This window comes from Symphalangus syndactylus, chromosome X, assembly GCF_028878055.3.
Source record: "Symphalangus syndactylus isolate Jambi chromosome X, NHGRI_mSymSyn1-v2.1_pri, whole genome shotgun sequence".
NCBI classification, from domain to species: domain Eukaryota; kingdom Metazoa; phylum Chordata; class Mammalia; order Primates; family Hylobatidae; genus Symphalangus; species Symphalangus syndactylus.
Window position 1 is genome coordinate 23,070,004 of NC_072447.2, and position 18,845 is coordinate 23,088,848.

The following is an 18,845-nucleotide window of genomic DNA, read 5'->3' on the forward strand; positions in this document are numbered from 1 at the left end:
TCTCTACTAAAAATACAAAAAATTAGCCAGGCGTGGTGTTGGGAGCCTGTAATCCCAGCTACTCGGGAGGCTGAGGCAGGAGAATGGCGTGAACCCAGGAGGCAGAGCTTGCAGTGAGTCGAGATTGCACCACTGCACTCCAGCCTAGGCGACAGAGGGAGACCCCGTCTCAAAAAAAAAAAAAAAAATTTCTCTTAAATTCAGACACTGCTTCATTGATTAATTCATTTGTTAATCCATCCACTCAGTATCTCCGCAAATATTTATAGTGGCCTCTTTTTTATTTTGTTTTGTTTCGTTTTTTGTTTTTGTTTTTTTTTTGTAAAGGACTATGCTGGGCCAACACAGTGGCTCATTCCTTGTAGTCCCAGCAATTTGGGAGGCCGAAGTGGGAGAATCACTGGAGCCAGGAGTTGGAAACTAGCCTGGGCAACATAGTGAGATCCTGTCTCTACTAAAAATAATAGCTAAATTTCAAAAACATATTTTAAAAAAGGACTATGTTAGTGCTATAAGGTATCCAAAATTTATTTGATAAAAATCCCAGGCTCTGTAAATTTATAGAAGAGGGGAAGATAATTTTCTTTTATCAGTAAATTATATCATTGTACTGAAAATGTTTTTCATTGGCTTTGATTTTAAGAAATGTAAGGAAAATAAAATGGTTTACATTAATCATATATTGTAGATATTCATATGCAAATATTTACAATATGTATTTAAATATATGTGACACATTATTCAATCTTGTTTGTGGATTTAGAAAAAAAAGAGATTTATACATTTTAAGAAAACTTTCCTGTATGAAAAAAATTTCTGGAAACTGTAAGTGTGAGCTATCTACATTAGTGTTTCTGTGTTTGGCAAAACAGTATTGCAGCCGAAACGGGAAAGGTTGAGGACAGATAACTTGGCCAAATCACCCCGGCTAGAAAAGTGAGGAGATTGCATCAAACTCGCTCCAAAAGCCAATCAAAGAATAACTTGAAACCACTTTCAGTCACTTAGACTTTGCTTCCTGGTCCTTAGTGGCAACTAATGAGGTTTAGAAGTAAGCACATGTATCTGTCTATACTGAAGGGAAGAAAATAAATCTACTATGGCACCAGTTCAAAACACTGCATGAGCAGTCGAGAGAAACAATTTACCAGATCATGCTTAATGGTAAATCAGAAATGACATGTATGAAAACATGGGGCTGCAACTTGAAAATACTGGAAAATGAGTCATCTAAATTTGCAGAACCAATCAGATCTCGGACTGATAACACTTTGTAACTTGCAACTGCTGGATACCATGTACCTATGTGATCAAGGGCATCTGTAATGATGAATGGTTCATGTTCACACAGCTTTAAATGCCTGATTTCTGAAATGATCAATCATTTATTAGCTGTAAGGTAAGGGCAATGACGTATATGATCTTCTGTGCTTAGAGATGTTAAAATTCATTTATAGCACTACAAAGATAAGAACATGCAATAAAAGTTCTAAACTATGTAATAAAATCCAAGGTAGGATTTTGTAGATTATGCGTTATTAATGACATTTTAAGAGAATATTAACATTTTGTTAAGCAAATATATTAATATATTAAGTATTCAATAATTTTAATTTTAATTATAATTAATTTTATCATAAGCATTTTCTTTTCTATTTACACATAAGACTCTTACAAATTCAAATAATAAAAAAATGATGTTTTTAAACTGTACTCAGGAATAGACAGACTATGTTTTCAATAAAGAGAGTCTATTTCAACATGGCAAAACTCCTTCTCTACTAAAAACACAGACATTAGCTGGTCATGGTGACACGTGCCTGTGGTCCTAGCTACTCATGAGGCAGAGACGGGAGGATCACTTGAGGCCAGGGGGCAGAGGTTGCAGTGAGCTATGATTGTGCCACTGCCCTCCAGCCTGGGTGACAGAGCAAGACCCTGTCTCAAAAAATAAAATAAAAATAAAATGAAATAATAAAATAAAAAACAAAGCACATAGGTCAGCTGGATGCAGTGGCTCATGCCTGTAATCCCAGCACTTTGGGAGGCTGAGGCAGGAGGATCACTTGAGGCCAGGAGTTCAAGACCAGCCTGGGCAACACACTGAGACCATGTCTCTACAAAACACACAAAAAAATTAGCCAGCATGGTGGCACACGCCTGTATTCCCAGGTATTCAGGAGGCCTGAAGTGAGAGGATCCTTTGAACTATTGTATACAATTTGCAGCCAGGTGGAAGACAGTACAGAATTCAAAGCCTCCATTAACTCAACGAACCTGTTCCCCAGCCCACGGACACATACACAAAGACTTATAGTCACATCATTTGCTTATGGGAGCCAGCATTTCTCCTTAGGAGTAGCAAGGGATGAGCTTTTTATTGTTACTGTGGCTTTTCAGTTTATGCAAGTCAACACCTTTGAACAAGTGCTGAGATCAGGATGGAATCCATCCTACCTTTCTCTTTATAATGGTGCCATTTAAAAAATTATTTTGTAGAGATGGGATCTTGCTGTGCTGGCCAGGGTGGTCTCAAACTCCTGGCCTCAAGTGATTCTCCCACCTCGGCCTCCCAAAGTGCTGGGATTATAGGCATGAGCTACTGTGCCTGCCTAAAACAATGCCATTTTTAAGATGAGGTGCATTTAAAGAAAGGGTGTATTTGGTAGGCAAAATAAGGACCCTCCAAAGATGTCCAGGAACTCATCCCTAGAACCTGTGAACATGTGAGATGACAAGGCAAGGGAGGAAATGAGTTGGAAGGTGCTAATGACAGGTACCAATCAGCTGACTTGAAACATGGATATTATCTTGGGTTATCTCTGGGGTAGTCCAGTGGAATCCCAAGGGTCTTTCTAAGTGTGAGAGAGGCAGGAGAAAGGAACCAGAAAGACAGCCACATGAGAAGGATCTGACCCCAAAAATGCTGGCTTTTAAGACGAAGAAAGAGGCCATGAGATAAGGAATGGAGGGAGCTTTCAGAATCTGAAAAACGCAAGAAAACACCTCCTCCCCTACAACCCTCAGAAAGGACACTGCCCCACTGCCATCTGGAATGTTAACCCAAAGGCACTCAGTCCAGTCCAGACTTTACATGAAACTACAGAACTGCAGGGCAATAAGTGCATGTTTTTATTTTTAATTATAAACATTTCACTAACTTATTTTAATTGACAAACTTATATGGTATATACTGTCTACAATAGGTTGCTTTAAAGTATGTATATATTGTGAAATAGCTACATCAAGCTAGTTGACGTTTGTATTACTTCACCTAAGTATAATTTTCTTTGTGGTGAGAACTCTTAAAATCTACCCTCTTAGCAATCTTTAAAAATACAATGTTATCATTAGCTGTTGTCACAGTGTTTTACAATAGAGCTCTTGAACTTACTCCTCCTGTGGAACTGAAATCTTATACCCTTTGGCCAACATCTCCCCAACCTTCCACTTCCCCCAGCTCCTGGAAACCACTATTCTATTCTCTGATTCTGCGAGTTCAACTGTTTTAGATTCCACATAGGAGTGAGATAACGCAGCCAGGATCAGTGGCTCATGCCTACAATCCCAGCAATTTAGGAGGCCAAGGCAGGAGGATCACTGGAGGGCAGGAATTTGAGACTGGCCTGGACAATGCAGGGAGGCTTCATCTCTAGAAAGAAAAAATGTGTGTGTGTGTATATATATATATATATATATATATATATATATATATATAATTTGTATTATTATATATTATATAATTATGCTATAGATATCTATAATCTATATATTATAAATATATATAAGTTGGGTGTGGTGCACACACCTATGGTACCAGCCACTCTGAAGGCTGAGATGAGAGGATCACTTGAGCCCAGAAGGTCAAGGTTGCAATGAGCTATGATCATACCACTGCATTCTGGCTGGGCCAGAGCGACACATGGTCTCTAAAAATAATATGACTTCAAGTACACAGTTACTCATTTGAGGTAGTAAGGGGTGGCATAAATATCAACTGTTCCATCATTAAGTACATTGTGGCCTCTTTCTTGTCCTTCCACTATAGAGTAAATAGTAGTCAGATAACCCAGGATGTACAACAGAACTCACACATGGACCTCTGTGGTGCTTATTTTGGCTCTGTAACTACTGAAAGAGATCTCAAATAAGGATCTTTTTAGAAACTTGAAGTAGTACTTAATAGTACTTAGTAGTACCAACACACGCTTTGGGTAAAAGGAAAATCCTTTATGAAAATGCAAACTTTAGGAATTAAATGCTCCCCATAGGGACTCACTTATTGCTGTATACGTGACTGCAGGCAGAAAAACACAATCTGAATGAACTTGTTTTTTTTCTTAAACTTGGAAAACCTAGAAAAGATGAGTGGTATATAGGGGCCAATTAACATAAATAGCACAAGGAAAAATGAGAGGAAGTCACTCCTCTCCTTCCAATGGGAGTATTGTGTTTTGAAGGATTCATGAATGGAATTTCAGAAACTTGGCAAAAGAATACATTTACTTCACTTACTCCATATATATTCTGAATTTCATATTTACTAAATAGTGTTTCCAAATGAACATTTATTTTTTTACGTGTTGTTACATGTAAAATTGTTTTACATGTAAAAGCATGTAAAATTGTTTTACATGTAAAAGCATGTAAAATTGTTTTACATGTAAAAGCATGTACAATTGTTTTACATGTAAAAGCATGTACAATTGTTTTACATGTAAAAGCATGTACAATTGTTTTACATGTAAAAGCATGTACAATTGTTTTACATGTAAAAGCATGTACAATTGTTTTACATGTAAAACATGTACAATTGTTTTACATGTAAAAACATGTACAATTGTTTTACATGTAAAAACATGTACAATTGTTTTACATGTAAAAACATGTACAATTGTTTTACATGTAAAAACATGTACAATTGTTTTACATGTAAAAACATGTACAATTGTTTTACATGTAAAAACATGTAAAAACATGTACATCTTTTTAACATGTTGTTACATGCAAAAAATCTTTTTACGTGTTGTTATACGTTGTTACATGTGAAAACTGCACATTAAAAAAAGGAAAGGCAGGCGAATTCATCATTCAAGTTTTTAGATGCACATATACTTAAACTTCTACATAATCCACGAATATTAAACTGGATAAACAAAGCACTCTACATAATTTACCTTGCCACAGATGTGAAATAATTGTAAGCATACATAAATGTTAACAAAATGCTTTCATTCAATGCTAAGGGGAGGTATCATTGAATGATGGACCAAAACAAACTAAATGGCATTTTGATGTCTGTGGAAATGATATACCCACAAACCAGCCAGTGGCTCAGCACTGATATTAATATATCTTGCTCAGTTGCCTTAATCATTTACAGTAGTATAGTTTTTTTTCAAGAACACAGACAGTAAGGTGCTTTTAATAATTTTGATACGGCCATAGAGTATATCTATTTTTTGAAGTCCTACTTTCACTGGAATTGCCTCTTTATCCTAATGAGTAAATACAAAAGAATGCACAGATAAGATAGCTTTTGTCTTCTTCTTCTTGTTTTCTGAGACACAGTCTTGTTCTGTCCCCCAGGCTGGAGTGCAGTGGCACAATCTTGGCTCACTGCAACCTCCAACTCCCAGGTTCAAGAGATCCTCCTGCCTCAGCCTCCTGAGTAGCTGGAACTACAGGTGCACGCCACCACGCCCGGGTAATTTTGGTATTTTTAGTAGAGATGGGGTTTCATCATGTTGTTCAGGCTGGTCTCAAACTCCTGACCTCAAGTGATCCACCCGCCTCGGCCTCCCAAAGTGCTGGAATTACAGGCATGAGCCACCACACCCGGCAGGCTTGGTGTCTTCTTTTATTAGAGAAAAATGTACTTTTCTATGCCCGTGCTTTCTACATTTTTGGAACTGATACAGATCCACAGAGGTGAACCAAAATATAAATTATCTTTAATGTTAAAATTTAATTGACCATAAACATAACTGTGCAATTGATGCCTTCTCCCAGAAGTGTCTAGGATTCATTCAACAGATCATAGAAACGAGGTCTGGCATTTAACAGAGAAATGACAGAGGAGCTATACCGATTTATACAAGAATTATCAAAACACTGTCATGTAGTTTACTGTACTCAAGCTGTGCTTGTATCATATAACATAGGTTCAAGTTCTTTCTTCAGTCATCAGAATAACAGAGGTTGAAGAGACAACTGGGTAAGTGTCAACTCCTCCAAAAGCTGTTTCAAAAAAATTTAAGTAACTGTGATACACATTTCTGCAAATAAAATATTCCAGTGCTACATCAATCCTGAGTTTTTAATATTAAATATGCACTACTTACAGTTCTGACATGATTTTATTTAAAAACATGTCTAGTTATCAAGTTCACTGTCTTCATCGGAAAAAACTCTGTCCCACTGGTCTTCAAAGTCCTCAAGAGCCTACAAGAAAAAGTCTAGTTCACTGACAAACCACCACTTTACATCTCGCATTTTAAACAGGGTTAATTAAATGTCAAAAGGAAACAGCTTTTAATATTCAAAGGATGCTGGTTATTCATTTCAAATAGAAAAAACTATAATCAATACATGGAGCTCCAAATACCCACTTAAATTTTTTAATGCCAGATTTCAGTGACATATTATTTTAGCAGGTCCAACAGTTATGTACAAATAAAATGGGTTGAAGAACATCTTAAGGTCAAGATGCAGCAAAGACAGAAAAAGACGAGCAGGCTTATATCATGAAATACTATATTTTTTTTCAGCAGGTAGTGACCCATGTATTATCAGCAATAGCCTACATAACATGGTTTCCATTGAAGGGATAAAATGGTCAGTGATATGACCTCATCAAGTTAGAGAAAACGTAACTGTGTTTGAAATACATACTCTTTACTCAACAAATAGTTCAACAGTTCCTACTCCCTAAAATGTTGTATGTTAATGCTGAGGAAGATGTAAAAAATGAATACACAATCTTCCGTATTTCTGTGACATGAGCAAATGCACAAATAAAAAAAAAGTAATACAAAACTTGTGTAACTGCTATGGAAGGGCAACTCACTCGGACATGTAGCCAAAAATGGAGACTGATGTTGATTTAGTTGGCAAAAGGTTTCAATCAGACAAAAAAAGATTGTAAAAGCATTGTGAGGGAAGAGCATGAGCAAAGCATGGGAGTAACGGTGAGTTCCTTCAGGGAAGGCGGTCAACCTGGAGAAGTGGGAGGAAAGACAGGGGGCGGCAAAATAAGCCTAAGAGGGGGTCATGTAAAGGGGAGAGTCTCTGAATATCTAAGAACTGAGACGGGGCGTCACTGACAGGCTGGGAAGACGGAAGGGTTGGGAAGCATTTTAGGAAGAGAAGGGTTTTAGAAAGATAATATTGCCAGTCAATGAAGGATGGCTCAGAAGAGAAGAGAGAACTCAGAAAAGAGTTTAATAGTACAAGTAAGGAAGAATGAGGTCTTGGACTAGGGTAGCCGCAGTGGGAATTTAAAGAAAGAAATTAAAGGACCATTGCAGAGGTAAAACTTGCCTCATGATAACTATATGGGAAGGATAAGGGACTCAGAATTCTGAGTCCAAGATGATAGCAAAGTTCCTACCCTAAGTGGTAACATGAAACATTAACACTGACGGGAAAACTTCTAGTCTCAAGTTCATACCAATTAATAAATGGTATCTGGGGAACATTATAGCAACGTGTTCTCTACTTGTAACTTCTATTTAAATAACTGTTTGTGTATAGATAATCCTCAAGTTGCTTGAAAATTTTATTTTCAAACTCTTTTCCCAGTTTATTTAACACATCTCAGTTAGTGTAGAGGAGTGACATATGAACACGTCTTTTCCAAGGTTATTAAAAAGAATACCAGATCTCCCAAAAAAGGATTCCATTGCTTCCTAAATTATCTACATCTACATGAAGAAGAGGTCATTGTCTGATGATAATTTGCTAATGTGCTGTACCACAGCAGATAATTCGCAATTCACGTGTTAATAATCTGCTGGCTTTCCCATTCTGTTATACATCCGAACCATCTCTTATGATTACAAATTGTCATCTAAAACCATTACTAATAATTTTGTAAGTGAATATGCCATAAAACACTCCTGTATTTCAGCAAGAAATAAAAGAGACACACAGTAGTTACGCTTGCCTACTTCCTATTTAACTAAAACTCTTGAAACAACACAAGTAAAAAAGTCATCCAGAAAGGATTTATGGACTTCTTGCCTTCCACCATAGATTTGTCATTGATGTCCTGAAAACTGAAAATAAAATCTTCATTAAAACCCATTTATGCTTAGTGTTCCATTATTGGAACGCTAAGCTTGTGGGAATCATATATATCCTACTGCTCAAGGTCATGGCCAAGGTCTGATTTTTCCCACACAAAGAAAATTTGCAACCTCCAGCATAAATAGGTTAATGTGTTAATAAAGTGTCAATCTTATACATAAGATGTGTATTTCTAGGCAAAATTTCCAATTTACCTTTTTCTGTTCTAAATAACTCCCACAAACTATTCATGAATCCTAAAAATACATTTACCAATTATAACTGGAACAATACATTCAAAGTGAAAATGCTAAGTAATTTAAAATGTATAATCAAATGTCTTTCCATACATTCAGAAACAAGCAGACTGTCTTCTATTATGCACATGTTGTATTTTATAATGTATTATGTTATCAAACAGAACAGACCTTTATGAAGTGGTCACGTAGCAGCTTCATCTCTTTCAGCCTCTCTCTCCTAACACTTCTATATTGTTGCCACCTCTTCTGTTGTTCTTGAAATATTTTCTAGAATCCCAAAACAAAATAGTGATAAAAATTGGGTAAATTTTAATACTTACAAAACATGATTCTGCATTAGCTTTAAAGGAATACTCTTTAAGTCGATACTTCTGAACACTTTCTTTTAGACAACATTTAGGACCAATTTTAAACAACTGTGTTCACCAATCACATGCTAAAATGATGTATTAACCTTTTTTATCAGTCATTAAGTAAAGAACTTTCTTACTTTTACATGTTCAACACGTATGTCCTAATTCTTGATTTCCAATGTATTTGATGAACCTTCCTATAATTTGTTGACCACAGATAGGTAAGATCTATACAGAAATTAACTAAGAAACATTCTTTCTAAGATTTTAAGCACGTATTAAATCTTGGTCATTTCAATATGCACATAGATGAATCTTCCAATAGTGATTGCCTTTCTGCACCTCGACCTAATCTCCAACAACAGTGTTCTCCTCTCCTCTACGTGGCACTCACTCACACAGTCATCCCCTAGATTTTGTCATTCCCAATGACTTCAACACCTATGTAATATTAATAATAGCAATGATAAAGAGCAACCATGGGTCAGATCACATCCTGAAAGACTTAAATAAACCCGTTACACAGAAACCCTTTGATCCTCCAAACAACTCTGACGTAGGTACTCTTACCATGTCTCCTTTCGTAGATAAGATAATTTGCCCATGGTTTCCGAGCTAGCAATGGTCAAGCTGACATAAATAATTTGCTCACGGTTTCTGAGCTAGCACAGAGATAAATAATTTTTCCGTGGTTTCTGAGCTAGCAATGGTCAAGCTGGAGTTGGATCCCAAGCAGTGTGGATGCATAGTCCCAGCCCTTGACCACTGTACTCAGCTGTTTCTCCATCTTCCCAACATACAGCCACTACCTCCCTGCCATTGTAGGTCACTCACTTCAGTACTACAGCTCAGCAGTCTGTTGGGACCTGACACCCACTGAATGGAGCACTTTTTACTGCCCATCGCCCACCCCCACGTGCTCAGGTAACTCAGTCCCAGCTGAAATTCCACAGCCAGTCATCATATCCCCATCCCTCCATCTATTCCCTGCCCAACTCTCCCTCTATCAGTCTGCTCGGCTACACCCCGACCCAGGGAATTCCAACCCTACAGCTGCGCTTGCACAAATATGCCAACTGGGCTCACTTTAACTTCTTCATCGTTATGATGCTGACTTCAGTTGGACCCCTAATGCTGCGTGGCAATTATATTCCCCTAGTCCATTAGTTCACTAACGGGCCCCCCTCTCTGGGCTCCTGTGCTCTTCCTTCTTTGCTGGATTTCTGCATGAACTATTACCACCTGAGACACTGATACAACAGGTTATACACAAAGCTAAGCCTGATACCAACAATTAGTTCTTCTTCTCCCTCTTCTTCGTCTTCCTCTTTCTGCTCGTCTCTGATGTATTCTTCAAGGACATTTAGCAACTTCAGAGAATGTATATAATCACGTTTCTGCCTGTAACACATAATAAGTAACACGGTCATACGTCATAGAGAGATGAAAAATTAATCCTATTCAAACCCAAACTGACTTGACGTAATTTATACTATAAAGTAGCAAGGGAGTAATAGCAGCTGAAATCTTCTTTTTGGAAAAAGGTGAAATGAGTTACTCTCATTTTGAAAGGATTCCTTCCTTCCTGACTACTAGAGCAGCTATCTTACATTCTTTACCTGCTGAAGACAAAGGAGGGTTTACTGCACTATAACTTTCCCAGAAACATTCATTTTCTCTAAGAGCAGTTTACTTTCCATTTCCTCTTACTGAATAACATATGGGTTCTCATAAGTAGGTTCAAGAATATCATAGCCATTCATCCCGTAAGATTTCCCAAAAGAAATACTTAACTATTTCTCCACTTTGGCACACCAATGATTTTGTAAAAGAAATAGTGAAAACAATTTAACTAAAATAGATAACCTATTTATAACATAAGGTTATCCCTTTCTACATAATTGAGCATCGTTAAGGATCTGCAGACTTAAACATTGAGAACATTTATCTTATATGCAACTACCATATTTCTAGAAATGGATAAACATTAATTTCACAGGAAGACTATTTTTATCTGGAAGGCAAAAAGAGGTCATCTTCATTGGCTTCTAGGTAATATCTCTTAATTCTGTTAAACTGAGGTTATAAAACTAAAGAAACTTACCTGCTTAGAGAACAATCAAGTAAAATATGTTGTTCACTAGAGACGCCAATATGTACAGGATAGTTTTTGAAATTATTTGCACCAACAAATACAAATAAATGATATAAATATTATTATGCAAAAAAGCCAACAGTCATACCTTTTAAGTTGTTTTTTTCTCAAAGCATGTTTACTTTTGTTCTTTGTTTTGCTGCAAGCTTTATCCATTTTCATCCTTTTTCTTTTTGCAGTAAGATCCTCTTTAATGTCAGTTAGATAGTAAATGAAAATGGATTAAAAGTTAATGTTGAAAAGTGGTTTCTTTGCATATACTGATATCAATATGGGACATTATGGTTCAGCAATATCAGAAGGATATTTAAAATATAAAATTCAAAGATCATTTCAAAAAGCAAGATTTACTCACTTATTTTCTGTAAAACCTTTCAGGTATTAACATTCGTATTTCAATTCCAATTGGTATAACTGAAAATCACTTAATTGACAGATGATGAAAAAAAGCAAATAATTAAAAGTCTCTATTTTTTAAATGTGCAGAAAGAGTTATAAGCACAGACTTTAATTTCTACATTTATAAAATGTCCTACAATTCAAAGGAGATGTTTCCATGAAATACTGCACAATTCATTATGTAAAGCACACAAAAAAGTATCTTATATAATAAAACCATCAAAAGGGTAGAAACAATACACAGTAAGAAAAGCATTTTTAAGCAATCTAGTGATTGATGCTATTAACTGTATTTTAATAAAAGGAGCAATGGCCATGAGTATAAAAATTTAGGTTTAGGTAAAGAAATACATTCAAAAACACTTTTGAAATATTTTCTTGGAGCTTTTTATGGGACATTTGTACCCATAGTGCTGTGTTTCAGAAAACTGTAATACTGCAAGGAATGCTTTCCTAAACATGGTTTCACATCAGAGATCTACCATCAATTGCTAAGAATAATTTTCAGCAATCATAAAAGATTTGTACCACAATACAAATATTTTTTACATACAGTCTCCATCTATAACGCCCAATGTATTAGGCAGCTCACAAAACCAGCACTTTGTCACCAAGCTTTCCAAATATACTGCTTGTATGAATCATCGCTGGAGAAGAGCTGAAAACTGAATTGAGCTTTTTAAAAATAAGAGTATTGTCTCCATCATCTCTACAGAAATTTTCTCAAACTTTTTTGAAAATATGGTCCTATAACAGTGTAACTAATATTTCACACAACAATATAAAGTTTATGAGTTTTTGGATCCAATTACATGTTTCTCACTAGGTAGAAAAGTCGTCCTTTTCTACTACACAGTTTATTACTGGAATAATAATAGAAAGTGATTTTAGAAAATTCAATTTTCTCTTGTACTTTAAAAAAACAAAATCAGAAAGCTGTGACGATAGAACAGCTAAATTAGGAACATGAAAAACTCATATTAAAAACTCTGAGTACATACGGACAGTAAGACGTGAACAACAGACACCTGGGCCTACTTGAGGGTGGAGGGCAGGAGGAGGGTGAGGATCGAAAACCACCCATCAGGTACTATGCTTATAAACTGGGTGACAAAATAATCTGTATACCAAAACCCTGTGACATGCAATTTATCTATATAACAAACCTGCACATGTACCCCCAAACTTAAAGTAAAAGCTAAAAAACACCACTGATATATGACTTAATCTGTGTACACTAAAAGGAACGAATAGAGCTGTTTCTCCTCCAGTGTCCTCTAATTTTCTCCAAACAATTAAATTTCCACATGTATGAAAGAAAAGCCATCCATCTCTCTTCACCATTATTAGAAGCATTCTCACATTCCACATCAACAATCAAAAAGGTAAGAAAAACTTATCAAATAGATTACATTAAATATGTATGTTAAATGCTACATATGAGAAGCCATTTAAGACAGTCTTGTCGTCCACTAATTCATATAACTTACTGCAAGAGTTGCATGACTGAAAACAATTTTCATAAACTACTCCTAAAACATACCTGCAGTATCTTCCGGCTTCTTGGTATTAGCCCTGTAAAAAAAGTTACATCAAAATTTTCACAAAATACTACACAAAATGCCATGTTTGTTGGGAAAAGAAATGTCTTATGTGAAATGTTCTGCATAGAATAGAACAGTGATGACATGATTCAAAACTGACTTTCCCTAAAAGACCCTATCCGACAGGCAAAAGTGACTTAAACAATTTACCCTGTGTGCTCATCTGTTTCAGCAAAAGGTTCTCCTTCCCCATGCTCATCAGTTACATCTTCCTCCCTTGTTTCTGTAAAACGGTTTCTTTCCTCACATTCATCACTGACTGGATCCTTTCCTGCATTAAAATTTAAAAGACAAACCTTTTTTAGAGGAAGATGCTGCTGTGGACATTTTTTGTGGAGAAATGTACTAGTTGTAGACTTTTTTTTTTTTTGCTCTCTGCCAATTAAAGCTTTAAAGCAGAGGTATACATGTTATCACCGGCTCCTGACCATTTTATCGAGGGACTTTGGAAGCCCTTCGGGTTCAAATTCTAGTAAACAACGTACTACAGGTCAGACCCCTTGGATGTCAGGACTGCACCCATGGAGAAGAGCTGCTCTGAGAGCATCTGTAACACTTCTATGAGGGGGGAGCCTTCCACCGGAAGCCTAAGGCTCTTGAGCCTGCTTTGAAAACCTGGCGCATCTTAGCACGTGCACAATGGACTCCAGAGCCACAAAGGGGCCTGGGGCCTGGGGCCTCGGGCTGTCCCTGTGCCCCTAGCACAGAAAGCAGACAGACCGTCCTCTTGGGCGTGCACCTTCTTCCGGGTCCCCTTGGGCTGTATTTACCTGCATGCTTCTTCCCCCGGGCCGCCATAAATTGAGCCTTCAGCTGGGCCTTGGCAGTCCTCCTGCCCATAGGATCCGTGGCTGGCTGTCCTGGGAAGCTAGAGGCGATCCCTGAACCTGGTGAGCGCAAAGACACACTAAGGAAGCTAAGGAAACCTGACATCGGAAAGGAAAGCCATTGGGATCACAGGTTCAAGAAGGGTGGGACTGGTCCGCCCTGGAGCAGGAGGGGACGGAAAAGATGCCAGTGTCCCCTCCTGTCCTGGCCCGTCCAGCCCGTCCAGCCCGTCCCCGGGGCTGGCTGCAAAGCTCACAGCTGCCCCTCACACCTGAACTCCACGGCCTCTGCGGGATCCTCGCCACGCCTTTGGGACAGAACTCAGCCCTACCTCTGAGTCACCCAGGGACCCCATGTGGCTGGGAAGGCCGCTGGGTGACACAGGATCTCCCCAGCCACCTCCAGGGGAATGTCAGGGGCTGCACTGCCACTCGCCTGCCTGGACACACAGGGGACCCCCGGTGACCCCAAGTGTCCTGTCCTGACAGGCGGCCGGGCAGGAGGGCCCCACTCAGACTGTCGCCCACAACACCCCCGCCCCACCCCCACTTCTCCCCACCTTCGGCCCCTCCCCTCAACACACGCACAAGCCCCCAGGACCCTCCCGGGCCCTAGCGATCACCCAGGCAGCTCCAGCTCCCTCCCTGCCCTGGCCCACCCCAGCCCACCCTCAGGGCCTTGCCCTGACCCAGGCCCCAGGCGACGACGCCAGGGCCATTTCCTCACAGGTCAGCGGGCTGCCCAGCGCTTCACACCCTGGTTCCCAGAGGGCCTCGTGCCTGCGTTCCCGCCTCCCCACCGCGAGTGCTTCACCTGAGGGACCCCTGATGTGGTGCCCTCAAAGAACCTAAAGACAACGACACCACTACGATCTCTTAGAAAACGGGTCCTCTCAGGAGGCTGAGGCAGGAGAATTGCTTGAACCCGGGAGGTGGAGGTTGCAGTGAGCCCAGATCTTGCCACTGCACTGCAGCCTAGGCGGCAAGAGCCAGACTTCGTCTCAAAAAACAAACAAACAAACAAACAAACAAAAAAAGAAAAAGAAAAGAAAACGGGTCCTCAGTTCTCGTGAGAGCTGCAGGCAGGACTTCCTGCGCTCCTCGCTGATTGGCCGGCTCAGTGCACATGCGTGTGACGGGCTGTGTGGGGCCAGGCCCCCTGCTGGCACGCCCTCCCCCTTCCCCTAAGTGACAGCCCGTGGTTGCTGTGGACTGGGGTGGGGGTGGCCCTTTGGGGCCTCTGTCCCCACAATCTTTCAGCTTCTCCTCCTGGGGAGGGACACAAGGACTTGGGATGGAGGCCAAGTGGACGGGACCTAGAACCTCACCCTGGGGCTTGTTCCAGCCACCCCTGCCCCTTTGGCTAGAATGGCCATCACCCTGTGGGTGGAGCCCAGGCTCCCTCCCATGCCCTGTGTGCTTCCAGCATGCCCAGCTGCGTCCTTTTTAATCAATGGATTGTGCTTTTATCGTTTTTGTTTGTTTTTGAGACTGAGTCTCGCTCTATCGCCCAGGCTGGAGTGCAGTGGCAAGATCTCAGCTCACTGCAATCTCTGCTTCCCAGGTTCAAGCGATTCTCCTGCCTCAGCCTCCCGAGGTGCTGGGATTACAGGAGCCCGACACCACGCCCTGTTATTATTATTATTATTATTATTATTGCATATTTGGTAGAGACAGGGTTTCACCATGTTGTCCAGGCTAGTCTCGAACTCCTGACCTCAGTTGATCCGCATGCCTTGGCCTCCCAAAGTGCTGGGATTACAGGCGTGAGCCACCGTGCCCAGCCCATAACCTTTTTTGTTTCCTCACTACTTTTCTTTCTCATCCCCATGCCCCAGACTTGCCCACAAACCTTCATACTCCAGACTTATCCAGACATATGCCACAACCTTCACCCACAAATTAATGCCTTAATACTTATCATTAACTCAGCTTTTTCCCACCTCCAGTCCCCTGTAATAGGGAGAGAGTTGTTTCGGAGTTGGGAGTGAATAAATATTGTCTAAAGTTTGTAAATCAACATATAGAGTTTCATTATACTATTGAAATTATAAAGGCAGTCATCAGGAAAACTAATCCACAGCCTTAAATACCTATATAACCAAAAAGAGCACACACAAAGCATACAAATCCTGTAGTAAAAGTTGGAAAATAAAGAAAATACTACAGAGACTATAACATAACATAAAGGAACAGAATTAAGACCAAGTGAATCTGTTGAGCAAGAAATATGAATGAGATAAACTCGCATTCTAAAGGAAATGACTTCCAACTTGGATCAAAATAAAAACCTAAGTATATGCTGTATGTAAGAATGGAATTAAACAAAATGATACAAAAAGTACATATCAGAAAAATATGAAGAAAAGGAAAATATGGATCTGAGAATTGATATCTCACAAATGTAAAATAATGCAAAAAATAAATGAATAAACTAAAGGCAGAGTACACTGAACAAGAGAAGGGCACAATCTACTCTGACAATCTCACACAAATCATTTTGTGCTTAACACAGCATCAACACGCCTAAACCCAAAACCGTAGAAAATAAAAGTAAAACAATCAATGAAAATGAACAGTGATATGACAGTTTAAGCTCTGTCTGTCCAGGAGAGACCAAATACAAATGTCTTGTCTTGGACACAGGCATAGTATCTGAAATTGCTCTCTTGGCAGTAGAGTGAGCATTTTCTTTCACTTTCAACCAATGAACCCTCACCACATCCTATAGTACTTCCTTGGCCGTTACTATCTTCTATTCTACCTACAGTTTCCCAAAAGATTAAAATATTAGAAAGACTTACATTAGCAAATAGGAGAAAAGTTTTCTTGTTGTTGTTGTGTGTGTACATACCTGCATGTAAATGTGTGTGTGTGTGTGTGTGTGATGTTTGTTGTTTTTTTGAAATGGAGTTTTGCTCTTGTTGCCCAGGCTGGAGTGCAGTGGCGGGATCTCGGCTCACTGCAACCTCCGCTTCCTGAGTTCAAGCGATTCTCCTGCCTCAGCCTCCAGAGTAGCTGGGATTACAGGCGCCCGCCACCAAGCCAGGCTAATTTTGTATTTTCAGTAGAGACAGGGTTTCACTACGTTGGCCAGGCTGGTCTCGAACTCCTGACCTCAAGTGATCTGTCTGCCTCGGCCTGCCAAAGTGCTGGGATTACAGGCATGAACCACTGTGCCTGGCCTGGTTTTTTGTTTGTTTGTTTAATATGAAAGCCAGCACTAAATGATCTTCAAAGTATCTTCATAACTTAAAATAAATGTTCACATGATATATTTTTCACATTCAGTATGAGTAAAGCATGGAAGGTAATGTTCCATTCTGGTGCATTAAAGCATAATAGTGTCGTATTTGAGAGGACAGAAAGGGAGCTGTGGTCTGGAAACTGTTGCCCAGAGCACTGGAAAAACCACCTTAGAGCTGTTTCAGGCTGTTTTAAGTTCTAGATCATTTTGAATTCGTGCCCTAGAAGCTATGCACACTCAGAGAATGAGTTGAGTCTTGGCCCATGATATTGTACTGAATACCTCAGCTACTTTTCTACAGATTAAATAACATAAACTCCTTTTACTTTTCTTCACAGTTCTTAAAATGAAACTTTAACAATGTCTCCTTGAAGGCTTTGAGAGTGCTTCAAAATTCTATCTTTCTTTCGTATTGTCTTTTCTTGTTAGTTTGTTTGGTTTTGGTATAAAGGGAGCCTAAATCTGGTTGCAGTTAGTAGGAATCTGAGAAGGCTAAGTTCAAAATCTCAGAAAGATTTTCTTTATATTTTCTATGTTTTATATTCCTTTGATATGAATACTTTCCCAATAAGAATATTTGTATCATGCTTTAACATTTCATTTATCTTTGTGTGCAAACTAGCATTTGTTTTATTAAAACAATCTAAATGTATTAAGGAATTAGATTATAGGGAAATTAAATTAAAACATAATTTAAAAGAAATTATTATATCCAGATACAGAAAAACAGAGGTATAAAGATGTTGTGACCTGGTCCAGGAGGAAGGGGGTCAGGGAAAATGATGTACCAGACTAATGAGTGGCTTGGACACTGTATTAGTCCATTCTCAAATTGCTATAAAGAACCAAGACTGGGTAATTTATGAAGACAAGAGGTTTAACTGACTCACAGTTCCACAGGCTGTACAGCAAGCTTGGCTGGGGAGGCCCCAGGAAACTTACAATTATGGTGGAAGGTGAAGGGGAAGCAGGTAACATCTTCACATGGCGGAGCAGGAGTAAGAGAGTGAAGGGGAAGGTGCTACACACTTTTTTTTTTTTTTTTTTTTTTTGAGACGGAGTCTCGCTCTGTCGCCCAGGCTGGAGTGCAGTGGCGCAATCTCGGCTCACTGCAAGCTCCGCTTCCCGGGTTCACGCCATTCTCCTGCCTCAGCCTCTCCGAGTAGCTGGGACTACAAGCGCCCGCCACCACGCCTGGCTAATTTTTTGTATTTTTAGTAGAGACGGGGTTTCATCACGGTCTCGATCTCCTGACCTCTTGATCCTCCCGCCTCGGCCTCCCAAAGTGCTGGGATTACAAGCGTGAGCCACCGCGCCTGGCCTGGTGCTACACACTTTTAAACAACCAGATCTCGTGAGAACTCACTATCACAAAAACAGCAAGGGGGAAGTCTGACCCCAGGATCCAATCACCTCCCACCAGGCCCCTCCTCCAACATGAGGATTACAATTTGACATGAGACTTAGGTGGGGAAGCAGAGCCAAACCGTATCAGACACAAAGTCGAGTTCTTCACAAAGCACAAATGTTGCAAACTGGAACAAAGGTAGGTTAGCATTTTCCAAATGCCAACCTCCAAAGACCTCCAGATTAGGACTTCAAACACGTTTCAGTTTTGTCACATGGCTCTCCTTTTATTTGACTGCTCTCCAGGAAAACCAAACTTTACCCCACATACCTCTGATATTATTAATGTTCCTTCCTAGGCAGA

General features: G+C 39.5%; 1 protein-coding gene across 2 annotated transcripts; it reads right to left on the minus strand.

Moving 5' to 3' along the window:
- Window positions 1-5,085: 5,085 nt before the first annotated feature.
- FAM9B (family with sequence similarity 9 member B) lies at window positions 5,086-14,981 on the minus strand. Of its 2 annotated transcripts, none has more exons than XM_055268641.1 (9): window positions 14,702-14,981; window positions 13,831-13,947; window positions 13,211-13,331; window positions 13,000-13,031; window positions 11,146-11,245; window positions 10,195-10,303; window positions 8,718-8,816; window positions 6,345-6,444; window positions 5,086-6,240 (listed from the first exon to the last, which is right to left on the minus strand). In XM_055268641.1, the coding sequence occupies exons 2-8, from the start codon at window positions 13,898-13,900 to the stop codon at window positions 6,376-6,378; spliced, it is 600 nt and encodes a 199-aa protein (XP_055124616.1). In that variant the 5' UTR covers window positions 13,901-13,947; window positions 14,702-14,981; the 3' UTR covers window positions 5,086-6,240; window positions 6,345-6,375. The 2 variants fall into 2 exon arrangements, with proteins under 2 accessions (XP_055124616.1, XP_055124615.1); XM_055268640.1 differs by having other exon boundaries at window positions 5,894-6,240; window positions 13,831-13,941; window positions 14,755-14,963.
- Window positions 14,982-18,845: the final 3,864 nt, after the last annotated feature.